Source organism: Antrostomus carolinensis, unplaced genomic scaffold (genome assembly GCF_000700745.2).
Source record: "Antrostomus carolinensis isolate BGI_N321 unplaced genomic scaffold, ASM70074v2 scaffold11318, whole genome shotgun sequence".
In the NCBI taxonomy this organism is placed as follows: Eukaryota; Metazoa; Chordata; class Aves; order Caprimulgiformes; family Caprimulgidae; genus Antrostomus; species Antrostomus carolinensis.
In genome coordinates, this window is record NW_010333710.1 from 1 (window position 1) to 13,726 (window position 13,726).

The following is a 13,726-nucleotide window of genomic DNA, read 5'->3' on the forward strand; positions in this document are numbered from 1 at the left end:
TTTCCCTTGGAGGCCTCCCCTCGTCACCAGAGGAAAGCCCTGAACATCTCGGAGCCCTTTGCCGTCTCTGTCCCGCTGCGGGTATCCGCGGTCATCAGCACCAACAGCACGCCCTGCCGCGTGCCTGCCAAGGAGAAGCTTTCCCTCTCCAGCCTGGAGGAGCTGTCTTCCCTGGTGGCCGAGAGCACAAGCCCCTCTGCCCTGGAAGCAGGGACCCACACAAGGACAGAGCAGGTGCCAGAGAGGAAGGAGAAACAGCTGGGGCCCACCCTGCCAACGGCACCATCCAGAGGTAAAAGTGTGTTAAGGAGGGGGATGTGGAACCTCTGTCAGGCTACTGGAGGTGGCCTGCAGCTCGACAGCATGGAGCTTGCTCCAGCCTGCTCTTGCAGCTGGAAAGAGACCAAGCTATAGCAGGGTGGGTGTTGACGGTAGCAGGTCAGGTTGGTGGTCGTTGCAGTAATGAGACTGGGGAGGTGGGTGGCCTCCCAGCAACATCCTGTTGTGCGTGGAGGGAGGTCTTTAGCTTTGTTAGTTGGCATTGGTTGAAAGAGCACAACTTTGTCTCAGGGCACATGTTTTCAGTCACAAGTAGTTACGCCATTCATTTGTGTTTCTGATCCAGGCTCACACCCTGAGGAACTGGTGGCAGCCAGAAAACCTGAGTCCTCAGAAGCTCCACAGCCAGCAGCAGAAAATCAGGAGATGTTATGTGGGCAAAGTAGCTGCACAAGCAGCACCAGCAGCCCTCAGCAGTCCTCAGAGCAGAGTCCCGCCGTGGAACAAACATCAACCCCAGAGGTTCCTACAGGGCCGCTCCCTGCAGACAAGGCTGAGCAAGGACAGCTCAAGATGAAGGATGTCCCCTCAGAAGGCAACTGTGGCCAGCAGGAGATTGAGACAGCTAAGACAGAAGGCTCATGCTTAAGAGATGTGGTAAGGAAGAAAGCATGAGAAAAAAGATGATGGTGACTGGGAGGTTGTTTAAAGTTTCGTTGTGTGTCCGTAGTCATGAAAACTCAGTCTATGACCTAGGCATAGCAGGGTCAAGAACTGACCATGTACTGATTTAACTTCTGTCAACACCACCATGTTCTTTACAGAGCTACCGACTGTCCCATTTTGGTCTTCTTTTCCTGTAACTATACAATTGCAGTCAGTACAATCTGTCTGCTCTGAAAATCTCCAGATGCAAGACTGTCCGGATGTCTGAGTATTTTGACCCATGGTCTCTGAATTCCCCTGCTATTTTTACTGTCCCATTTGTCCTGGACAGCCTGAACAGTCCTTTTTTCTTCCATTCTCTAATTTTATTTTTTTTAAATTATTATTATTTTTGCCTCCTCTGTATCTCTAGCAGAACTTTTTCACCGAGTATCTTACAGCGATACTCATCTCTAGACAGCTATTTAAAGATCTGCTGGCATAGCTCCTTGAACAGATTATTCATTCCAGTTTGTGTGTGATTGGGGAATGCAGATCCTCTGGCAAGGCCAAGTGAGCCTGAATGGGAAGAGCTGAGAAACAGGCTGAGACATTCCAGCTACTCATTCACCTCGCTCTTTCAATACATCTGTCCAGGCCTCATTTTGGCTGCACTTCGGATCTTCTCCTCCATGTACTCATTTGTTTATAGACTAATTTCCTTCCCTGGACTGGTAGCAGTTTGCATGTGTATATTCCTGTACTCATGAGTGTGTTCATCCAGGAGCCTGTCTATTGTAAGAGCGCTCTTTGAGGAAAATGGAGGGTTATTTGCTTATAAGTTGTAAGCTGACAGGTCATGGCATTTCTTCTCTTTTTCAGACCGAGGAGGACCCTGTGAATGCCCTTCTAGAACCACTGTGGCCAGAGATACAGCAGGAACTGAAAATTATTGAACCTGAAGAGGAGCTCTTGCTCTTGCCACCAGCTGTCCCCAAGACAGGCCAAATTTCTGAATCTTCTTCTTCAGTACAAACAGATAGTTTTTCTTCTGTCTCAGGGCAGAGTTCAACACTACCTGAGCAGAAATCTGCAAGCAAAACACCACAGACAGCAACTCAGGTGCCTTTATTTGGTGCCACCAGCATGGAACAACAAGACAGCCTCCAAAACTGCCAGTCTGATGTGGCTGCACCACAGAGCTGTGCTTCAGCCCTACCCAAACTGGGTACTCTTCTAACTGTCACAGCCGCTTCAAAGAACCACCACCAAGTGGTGGAGGACAGCAGGAGAGAATGTCTTACTCCTCCACTGGATTGGAAGCTTCATAGACAATCAGAATTTAATGAGGTTGCCCCGGGTGATGAATTTTCTTGTTCCAAAGGAGCATGTCCAGAGTCAGGGAGAGAAAAAGATAGCACGTGCCAGCTGCAGAAGGAAAAGGATGGTCTTACCAGCGTCCACACTCAGAGGAAGAAGCCTGACATAATGTCTGCTGATGAAAGGGACACATTCTCCTCCAAGGCGCTGAGTGGAGCTGGAATCCAGGAGCTGAAGGAGGGCAATGCTGTTAGCAGAACTCAAGATGCTGGTGACCAGGATGATGAGGACACCTGGACAGATAATGTGCAGAGTTTAGAACTTGTGGAGCCGTGGGAGGATCACCAGTGGGTTACAAGCCCACTCCATTCCCCGACCTTTAAGGACATTCAGGAGAAGATGACACAGGGGTTTCAGCCACAGAGCCAGAAAGCAGAGCCAGGCCTTTCTCTTAGACCACGATTCAGTCGCAGCCTCTCCCTAGACAGTAAAGATACAGTGATGAGTCTGTGGACTATCCCATTCTCATTCAGAGATGCCTCTGACCAGCAGCAACCATGCAATGACATTCTACCAGTGATCTGTAAGCTGCCCAAAACACAACCCATCTCCTCCTCTAGCTTGGGCAAAGCTAAGCAAGATGAGAATGGCACAAGTCCTCCAGAAGAACCTTTGAAACCTGAGAAGCTCAGGTATGCCCTCAGCAGAGAGGAAGGACTAGCTGAGAAAGAAGGACCCTCCAGAATCCCTCTTTCAGAGCCAGAAGAAAAGAAAGCGGATGTAAGCAAAGAAAACCCTTGGAGCTCAAAGCTTGAGCTGTCTTTACCATACCAAAACAGCCCAGGCAGTTCTTCACAGGTGAAGAATACAAAGGAGGAGTTTTCTATGTCTCAGGACACTGCCCTGGGAGGAGAGACTGTTACAAAAGCATTGTGCTCTGCCACTGAGTCACAGCTGAGTAATAAAGGTGAAGAAACACCTCGCAAAGTGAAGACTAGGCCATCGTCTCTCAACTTGGATTCACTCCTTCCAGCCCCAGATTTCTTCACATTTGAGAGCTTGTCCATGCCCTCTGCCCCTGGTAACCTCCTGTGTGGGCAGAAGGAAGTAAAAACCAGTGATTCTGTCCCATCCCTGCCAACTGCCTGCCCTGCTGCCAGTAAAGGCGTCCACTGGGGGTCTCATTTTAATACCCACATGGATCTAGACTTGGATTACCTGGCAGTGGCCCATGCCACCACTGGTCGTCGTAACTCTGCCCCTGTCAGCGTGTCAGCAGTCAGGACCTCCTTCATGATTAAGATGTGCCAGGCTAGAGCAGTGCCTGTGATACCACCTAAAATTCAGTACACCCAGATTCCCCAGCCCCTGCAAGCTCAGAATGCTGCTCTGCCAGCCGAGAAGAAGGAAGTGGAAAACAAGCACACCGTCAGACAGACTCAACGGGTGGCATGGAGCCATCTGGAGACCCCCAAGAGCCCATTGACAGAGAAGAAAGCTAAAGCAGAGAAAGAAAACAGTGACCCAGCTCAAAAGGACTCAGCCTGTCCTTGGCACAGCAGCCTTGGCTCTTCGCTGGAGTCATCTCAGTCCAGTCACCACCCTGCTCTGGATGCCCCTGTTCTGCGCCGAAAGCGCACCTCTGAGGGGGAGACAGCTGGAGATAACCCACAGTCCTCAAAGATGGAGAGACCATCAGGGTTCTCCAAGCCTTCCTATAGATCTAGGCCTGGGAGGCCCCAGAGTCTGATTCTTTTCAGTCCCCCTTTCCCCATTATGGACCACCCCTCCTCTTCAGCAGACTCCAGGGTGTTGTTATCACCCATTAGGAGCCCCACTCAGACCACCTCTTCGAGCCCCATTTGTGGTGATCTGTCTGAGACTCCTCGGACAACACCTGAGGGGGTGACTCTGCGGAACAAAATGACCATCCCCAAGAATGGCCAGAGACTGGAGACCTCTACCAGCTGCTTTTACCAGCCCCAGAGGCGATCCGTGATTCTGGATGGACGAAGTGGAAGGCAGATTGAATAGCAACTGCTTCTCTTATTCCTTTTTTGTGGTGGATGGGATGCGAGTGCCCAAGACCAACTCTGTTGCCATTTTGCTGTTGTTATAACTATTTTGTGCAAGATGGACCTGAATCCTTTACAGTTTCCTGCAAAGCATTTTACTACAGAGGGTCATAGTCTTTTTGTCTTGCTTTTCCTTCCCCCCTTGCCTAGTCCCTCACTGTGTGTTTTTTTGTAAGCCAGTCCCAGGGAACTTGCATTTCCTCATACTCATTGTCTAACAAGCCCCAGGAAAGTCTCATCCTCCCCCTAGAAAATAGGAAAAATAAATCTTGGTATAATTAGAAAACAGGGCTGGGAGGAAACACTGTTCCAAAGCACTTCAGCTCAGAGTGTAGGGGCACAACATCTGCTGAGGAGGTAAGTCCAGATGTTTGGGACCTCCTTCCATTGTTTCCCAGCCACCAGTGAAAGATCATGCCTATCCCTCTCTGTTGTTTGATTTAGTGTAAATAAACAGTGCAGGAGGCTGGGGATAGCTGAGGAGGAAGGTGAAACTGGCACGAGCAAGTCACACAGGGTGTGAGATACCCAGGAATGTTCCAACATACAACCTGAAGATGCTGCCTCCAGCTCTGTCATTAAAGATGTGCTCTTTCCAGCATGTGCAATGGCTGGAATGAAAGTAGCTGTACAGGAAATGTCTAGTTGTTCTTTTATTCTTCCAAGTCCAGCTCATGAGTTTTGTTGTGGTCAGCCACACCTTCCTTGAGCAGACAAGATCTGTGTGACTGGGGAATAAGTGTGTAGCTGGTTGTCCAGCGGCAGAGATTTCTCAGGCTGGTATCAATGAAAGCAAATTTATGGTCATAACGAAGGCCAGTATCAACTATTTTCATCATTGCTTAAAGCCAGATGACACCTCTGCAACTATCTCCATCTGTGCTCCACACTGTCAACAGCAAATAAAAGCAAGAGTATCTTCCCATCTGCATGTCCTTGGGCTATTGCCCTCTTGCACCCTGGCTGACATATCTTTGACCCTTGGTCTTTCATTGCCACTGTGTGGCATGTCCCCAGGTGCTTCTTCCTCTTTTAAACTTCCTCTCCTTGTGATTTCGTACTGTTTTTTAGAGAGCATGGCTGGTTGTCATCTCCCTGCACCTCAATGCTTTCAAATTGATTAAGAGTATGGTGATGAGGATGATTTGTGGGACTGCAGAACAATCATGAACAATATCCTGAGAGGGGGATTTGAAGTGAATTAAACTCCCTCCTAAAAGGCTCTTATTGTTCCAGGCAAATATATGTTCATATAAGCAACAGCTGCCTCGGGAATAGAATTAAAGCTTCCTTATAAAGCCTCTAACTCTATATTAACCGCAGGCTCATCTATTTCCTGGTATATGACTGTGGTACAGCCCGTGCTGTCTCTATGATTTAAATGTCACAAGTGACTATGGAGGAGGTGGGAACACAGGTGTTGCTGCCAGTGCTGAGATTGTCCCTGTAATGGTACTTTTTCAGGGGCCATCGTTCATGGAGATGTCTGAGTTGGTAGGCCCTTGGATGGGTGTTATAGGTTAAGCAGTAACTGAGCATCTGGTAGGAAGTGCTGTAGCCACCACGAGGAGTGTCAGTCAGAATTTCCCAATGGATATATTTTTAGGGCTTTTCCTGTTAGCAAACTCAACCTATAAGCTCTTGGTCTGTACTGAATGTGTCACTTAATTAGTGTCATTGTGGCTGGAGGGTCCAGAGGCTGTACAGTGCTTTCTCTGCACAGTTTGATTGCTAAAGGGAAGATATGTCAGAATACTTTTGAGAAGCTCTGGGCCCACAAATGCAAGGAATGTATCTTCAGTAGAATGCTCTCCTGCCATATCCAAAGGGAGTGTGAAAAAACAAGAGGGCTTTTCCTTGTCACCACTTGCAGTCTTTGATCCTCCCCATTGTCCTCCTCACCTGTGCAATCACACCATATAAGAGGAAACAGAGCAGAGTTTGTGCTGTCAGTTTTGTTGAGAAAGAATATTAAACCAGACAAGAGCCTGGAGTTCTTGTTCAGGTCCATGTTCTCTCATGGATGTCAGCCTATGCTTTACCTGGGCAAGCTGTGGACGGCAGGTCCAGAATATGCAGCTTCATGACAACTGTATTCTCCTCCTCCCGGATGATAAGACACCTGTGCAGCCTCTCATTAAAACTAGGGGATTGCCAGTCCTCATGGTTAGCACAGCTCTGCACTGCATTTACATAGCACCCAAATGCCTTTTTTACTGCCTCATGGGAAAGCTTTTAACCACCATGGGTGGTGTAATGGTAAATTACTTGGGAAGGTTTGATACAAGGTATTGTGGTAAGGCTTTACAGAACGTAAAAGTTGTGGAAATGATGCCCAGGTTTTTTTTGGCATCAACAAAATAGTTTACTTTAGGCAGGGATTTATATTCTCTCAGTTCCTAGAAGTTTTGACTGCTAAGGCATCTGGAACTGAGCCAATGAAGCTCACAAAGTAATATATCAAAAGAAAAAGAGAATGTGATTAAACCTTGGCACCTTAAAACCATTTTTTTTCTTTTTTTTTTCCTTCCCCCCCCTTCTTTATGCTCATATAAGCCGATCTATGAACAAGAAATGAGGTCTGGCAATTTGTATATAATACACTGTCTCAACTCTTAACAGCGTTCCAATAAGTAATAGCACTTTTATAAGTGATGAAGCTCCTGCAAGAGGAAATTACTAGAAATCTTTACTTAATATTAAAGATCAGCCTCACAGACTATAATTTTTAAAGATGTTTCAGAATTTGAACTCAGATCCTGGATTCTAATTAAGCAGAGATTCTGTAATGACATCTCTGTTTTGTAGCTCAATCTCATCTCTGTCTAGAATTTAACCTCCAGCCTTCAGCTGGTGCATCAAACTTCAAAGAGCCTGGCCAAGTTGGCTTCATACAGGCACATCACTGTAGCTCTATGGTCACAAGTGAACTTGTATCAAGAGTGCTGAGATAAAGCCCCAGATCCTGCAGAGTTGAGAGTACTTGTCTCATTGCAAGGTGCACCAGTGCTCAGGTGTCACCATTCCCAGCTCCACACTCAGGCTTCTGCAGAATTTTTAATGCTTGATGATGAATCCATGTTGTTACTGATAGTTGCAGTCAGCTTCAAGGACCAGAGCTTGATAGTTGGACAGAGCCAGAAGACAGAACCATCTCCCATCAAATGGTGCTGAGTGTGTGGTTGGAGCTTCTTGAGATCCAACTTTACTAAGCCATTCCTGAGGTCAGCTTCAGAGTTAGATCTGAAGTCATCTTTGCTTCAGAGCACTTAAGTTGTCCTCTACCACCCTGCAGTAGCAGACTGAACCTGAGACTGGAAAGTTAAGGATTTTGCAGTGGTACATTGTGGATACCAAACTCCTGCCCTCCAGCACAACCCTGAAACACAAATAACTTTAAGAAAGGATTTTGGGTTTTTTTTCCTTTTTTTTTTTTTTTTTTTTTTTTCCCTCTGAAGCATGATGGAGAGGGATAGATCAGATTTATGAGATGGGTCTGGCCTAGAATTTGAAGTTTTGTGTACAGGACAGCTAAGTTGGTTTTTCTTGGTATTACAGAAAAAAACCTTCTTAAACAGACTGGCACAACATTTGTAGCTCTACAAGGATCATTTCAGTACATTTTGATTCTCCTGAGAGTGTGAAGAGTGTAAAGGCTATTCCCAAGTTTGCAGATGGCCCCAGTCTCAGTCATGATATGGTATCACCAGGATATATTGCTTTTGGACTTTCACCAATGGGAGACAAATGGCTAAATGTCACTAATTCTTCCCATGTAGTCAGGGGGTTTGTGCAGCTTCTGTTAAGTGTAGCTCAGTGTGAAAGGGTTGGGCCAGCAAAGATGAGAATCCCCTGATAGAAAGGAGGGATGTGGATCAAGTTAGCTCATGTGGGAACTGCCTTATTGGCAGGAGATAAGACAGAAAGGAGGGTTGTATTTTACTTTATAAACTACATTCCTCTGGGCTGTCCATCCCATGCTATCACTTCAAAAAGATTGAAGCACTTCTTTTTTCACCTTTAGAGCTTCAGGGGAACTGAAGTCTATATTAGAGAGCGACCATAAAGCCCTGCAACATTTTTGCCCATCCAGAGTCCAAATGGTGCAATCAAAGTCTTTCTTCATTCTTTATGAATTCTGAAATGCCTGTAGTGGTGAATATTGTGTTAAATTTATATATATATATATATATAAAGAACATTCTATATAAATATATTAAAAAGGAAATGTAATTAAAATGAAGGAACTACCTAAATACAATCCTGCATATCTGTAAAACTTGGGCTGATGCACAGAACTGTTTTCTGCTGCAACTTCTGTAGCACTGAGGGTGCGAGATCAACTGGCTTTTTGTCCACAGAGGAGAAACTAATTAGTTCTGGCTAATTTGTGGTGGGCAGAAGGCCTGAATCTGCCTTCCTGAGCAGGATCTTGTCCTGGGAGAGAAGGAACGAGATCAGGGGGAGACCAGAGTGTAAGGACTGACATAGCTTTCCACCACAAGCTTCTCCCCAGTCCTTGAAAATGGAAACAGTCTACTGGAACATACATGTTATCTTTCAGACATGCCCAGGTTTTTCAGTTGTCCCTTCTGCTTCTCTCCATCTCTAGGGAAAAAAAAAAAAAAAAGTAATCTTTAGGGATGGGGAGAAGCTGTAACTGACCTCTATTTTGTTTAGCTTTTGCTTGCTCCTAATTGATGTAAAGGCTTGGTGATAATTAATTCTGCTCCATGCAAGGAATGGAAAGCTTGCCACTCAGTTCAACTGGAGATGGAGCTGGACTTTAAGAGCCCTGGAAAGAAAGGATGGCAGGAGGCAAAAGCTTCCTGAGGGCTCCATGCAGCAGCCCAGAACTTAGATCTTGTTCTTACAGGCACTGGTCCCCTTTAAAATATTATTTGCTGCCAGGTCAAGGGAAGGGCTGGAAGTCAGACACTGTGAAAAGGACTGTCCCCATCCCACTGGCCCTGGTTTGTGATTATTTCTCTTGCTAGCTCTGATGGATTGTATTTTTGTTAAGCTTTGTTCTCTGTGTGGACTTGCCTGCTTTTGTGCCTTATTGCTTCAAAAAAAGAAAGAAAAACAACAACCACAAGGAAAAGATGTTTTGCCAGGTCTCAGCCATGAGATTAAACTGGAGTTTTTATAAAAACAGACCTGTGCCCTAGTGATGTTTTGAAACACTTTCTTTTTCCTGGATTTGGTTTATGAATGCGGTGCGAATGCATTTGTCTTCCTCTGACATGGAATTTGAGCCCCTTTTTTGTTGTGTGAATGGCCAGGGCACTAAGCTGTGTTTCTCTGGGCTTTCACTGTGGGGATGAAGGTTAGGGCCTGATCACACACTTTGGAGATCCCATAACTGGAGGTTATGGGGGCTGCAGCTGCTCTGCAGCTCTGAAAATGAAATGAAGGATTAGAGACTTCTGTAGAATTATCATTATCTGAAATGCTCTAAAATTTCTGAGGGTAAAATTCATCTTTTTTCTTACCATTTCTAGTTCTACTAGGCTGAAGTTTCAGTGGTGCACAACCACATCCTCCCATTTATCATATCTCCTTCAGAATTCTGCCTTGCCTGTGATAATGTAGAGCAATGCTGAATAGAGTATGGAAATACTTTGGGATCCCAGTGCTTGCAGAGGGGAAGCCAAGCTGGAACAAGAGAATTAACTATGAAGCCTCTGGTGCACTGTGTATGCATTTCTATTGATTTGTAAAGGACAAGCAAGAACTTAAAAAGATTACAAATTAAGTTTCCTGGTTCTCTGGATTCTTGCAGTGCCATCATTGATTCAGTATCTGAGCTATAGCGTGGAAGTGAATATTATTAGTATCTTTCTGTTATTCAACCCTGGAAAAAAAGACAGGGGTTCTTGTGGTTGTAGCTTCAGTGAGCATACCTGCAGTTCAGCTTGCTCTTTGTTCCCCTTAGAAATCAGATGAATCATTAGGTTAAATGAAATACCTTTTTTTTCCTACTCAGCAGCTGAACTCAGGGCTTGACTCCCTTTTCTACCTCTTTCATGACTTCAGTTTCCCTTTAGGAAAAAGCCTGGGTTGTGCTTCCTGCTTACCATGGCAACTGGCACACAAAGTGGGAGAGAAAACCATGTCTGTTGAACTCTGGAATTGTTGTTAGTCATAGCCAATTATTAGTGCTGTATGAGAAACAGTATTTTTATATTCTTTGTGCCACAGAGTCTAGCAATGACTTGGCCATAAGACAAGCGGAGAATCTCAAACTGCCCCCCAGCATTCCCACAGTTATGAAAATCAAGCAAAAGGCACACGGCAGACCTGGTCATGCTCCACTCAGGACTGTGCGCTAAATCAGGGTGCTTAAACACGTGGAAGTGCTTGAACACAATTTCAGCCAATTCCTTTTGCCTACTTTCCCATCACTATGAGTTTGAAAGTCTGACTCAGAACATAGATCTGTGTAGGCTGTACTGGAAGCAACAGCTATAACAACTTGGATACTTTCAGCTAAGCCAAAACCGGGGTTAAGCAAGTTCCCAAACTGGCTGTTAACCAGGAAACAATCTAACCCAGTGCCAAAGAAGACTTGATACCGGTGTCGTGCATCATTCTTGCAGCATATGAGTCCACCAGCTGTGGAACACAGGACACATCTAGCTGGTATCCCACTGGATGGAGCTAATGGTCAACTGGCAGCAAAGGGAAGGCAGGCAGTGCAGGGAAGGAAATTTAGCCTGGTGGGGGAGACTTAGGCCAAGCTGGCACAAGGCACGAACAACAGCAAAAAGAACAAGATTATAATGGACAAGACAGAGAAAAGCAGTGAGATCTCTGACTTCATTTTCTGTGTGAGCAGGACAAACGTTTCAAAGAACATGTCTCACCACAAGGGTAAAGGATGAACAGTTTCAGAGTTAAGGATTACAAATTAATGGGAGCTCTGAAGATTAGAACTGGCCAAGTCACGATACCCCCAGAAGTTAAATGCAGTATGAGTGTTAAAACAAGAACATCTGGTTCACTCCATAACAAAAAAGGGTAGCTATTTTCTCATGTCTTAGTTGCAAACTGCAGTGCAAGGTGAACTACGTTTTGCAAACCTAGAAAATTCCTAGGAATTATGTGATGCACTTTTCTCCCATAAGCACATCTGCTACAGGGAGCACATATCTCTCTATAATTTAAATCCCTTATCTGAAAAGACCAGGAAATATTTGAATTCAGTGACAGGAAATGGTTTCAAAGAAAGCTTAGTAGCTGCTTAAGAATGAACTACAAGGAACAGGAACATGGGAATGACCAGAGCTGGAGAAAGGAGAATAACACACATGATGGTTATTAAACAAGGGAAGTCTTCAGATAAGTAAAACCTGAAAAGGAAGGAAAAAAACCAAACAAAACCAACAAAAAACCCAAACCAAAAACCCAAACCAAACCAAACCCAGACATAAGACACAGTTGAACCAGTTTGAAAAATATCAGTTAACTTCTTTCCCTCCTCCTTTGTAAGAGTCAGGCAGAAGTTTAAATCAGAAAAGACAGGTGCTCACAAACTGCTTTACTGTCCTTTTTTTTGTATTGTGCAATAATTTGCTTTAAACATTGTGGGTCAGACAGTGGAGGCAGAAGAGAGATGTAAAAAGACTGGGCTGGTTATTTGCAGGGATTATTTGAAGTGGGTTGGCTTTACCTTCTCCAGTGTCTGTCAGCCACAGTACCCTGTTAAAGGTGAGTGTTGCCTTGGGAAAAATAGAGAGGGAAGGTTTTCAAACCTGAATCCTGCATTCACTCACAGTCAGGAACAGCTCTGGGTAGCCAGAGCAGCTCACTGCCCACCACTTAGCTCTCTTGCAGAGTTTATCTCAACTAGTGAACATGCAAGAACTGCAGGTGACCTTGACCTACGCTGGAATTTCACTTTGCATGCAAGTTAACACAGTCAGAAAAACCCTCACCTTTTTTTTCCTGTTGAGGATAAACCCTCAGCAGTTATCCTCAACTCCTCACGCAGCAGGATCTCTTAAAGATAGATGCCTGAGATTACAGAGAGAGTTCTTGCAGGAGGTTCCCAGCATACCACACGTTGCAGAGGCTTTCCCCAGTTGCCAAAGAGGACAGGGCTGCCAAGGGTGGGAGAAGGAGGCTTCATTTATGAGCTAGTTTTAGGTCATACTTGGTCCCAATAAACATTTGCTTGGCACAAGTCCCTGTTTTAAGGAATGTGAAAAACTAGGATGCCAGGGCAGTGAGCATATATAAATAAATCATCTGAGTCAGAGGAGAGCAAATGCCACAGACAGCCTGGTGCTGGTTTTTGCAGTGAGGTGGGTAGCCAGATGTAAGCATGGCACATAGTGGGCATTGTACGTCATACACCAACCAGTGAGGTAAGGAGAAATAGGGCCTGAGAGAATCTGTGCAAAGAGATGTTATGCAGAAGAAGAAGTAGTGAGGGGAAAGGAGGAATGAGTAGGAAAACCTGCTGGAAAAATGGGGGGATGGCACAGAGTACACAAAGGTGACACACATTGCCTGGAGGAACAGAGACCTTCAGTGCTGGCCGCCACAAACATTTAGAATGTGAAAGACATCAGGTTGTGTCTGTGTGTGTACAGGAGGGGAGCAGCTGAGGGTTTGGGATTCTTGTTGGCTTGGAGACCGTGCTGCTCTGTCAAGTACGAATAGAGGATGTTTCTCAGCAAGACTCTGATTTCTCAGAGCTGGGAATATTACAATAAATTAATAATCTAAAAATACAGTTGGTAAATCTGTCAGAGAATTGAAACATGCTTTTTTTTTTGCCAGGAGGGAACTGTGAATATTCACACCTACAAAGGAGAAATACACAGAGCAAATCTGCAAACAAACCACACAGCTTCCACATGGAGAATTTTTTCTTCATCCTGTCTTAGTTCAGCAGTTTTTGTATATCTGTGCATGTTGCCTGCTCTGAAAACCGCATACATCCGTACCTTCAGGCAGTAATCCAAACAGCTGAGAATGAACAGGATTTTTTTACAAGCCTCAGCCAACATGTGAACCAGTTCACCACCATTCCTGTCATGGACTCCATCCCTTCCTCACCCTCCCCTGGCATCCCAGGTAGGGAACTTGCAGAGATTGGAATCACCCTTCAGAAGCTGAAAAACCAGAAAAAGCTGTGCAGGATTTTTCATGAGCCTGCTCAACATTATTCTACCATCAGTCCAGTCTTCTTCTTCCCCCTTAGTTCAGGTGCATAAAGCTGGGTTTTTCTGGATGCATTGTTTCATGCTTGGCACTTCTGCATAGATCCACCATTGCCCAGATCACTTGTTCATCACAGCTTTTATTTTTGTAAAACTTAAATCATAATGTGCCACATGAGGGAAAGACTCGAGAAGCAGAAAGCAAATTTGAAGAACGCAAACTTAATCGGCTTA

The 13,726-nt window shown here is 45.1% G+C and overlaps 1 protein-coding gene across 1 annotated transcript; it reads left to right on the forward strand.

The window, feature by feature from the left end:
* Nucleotides 1–3: 3 nt before the first annotated feature.
* Nucleotides 4–4,278, forward strand: LOC104529609 (rho GTPase-activating protein 31; the record flags this gene model as incomplete). The annotated part of the gene is made up of 3 exons (XM_010173956.2): nucleotides 4–292; nucleotides 626–936; nucleotides 1,807–4,278. Coding segments are annotated over 3 exons (3,072 nt in total), but the record flags the coding sequence as incomplete, so codon positions are not given.
* Between the last annotated feature and the right edge of the window lie 9,448 nt (nucleotides 4,279–13,726).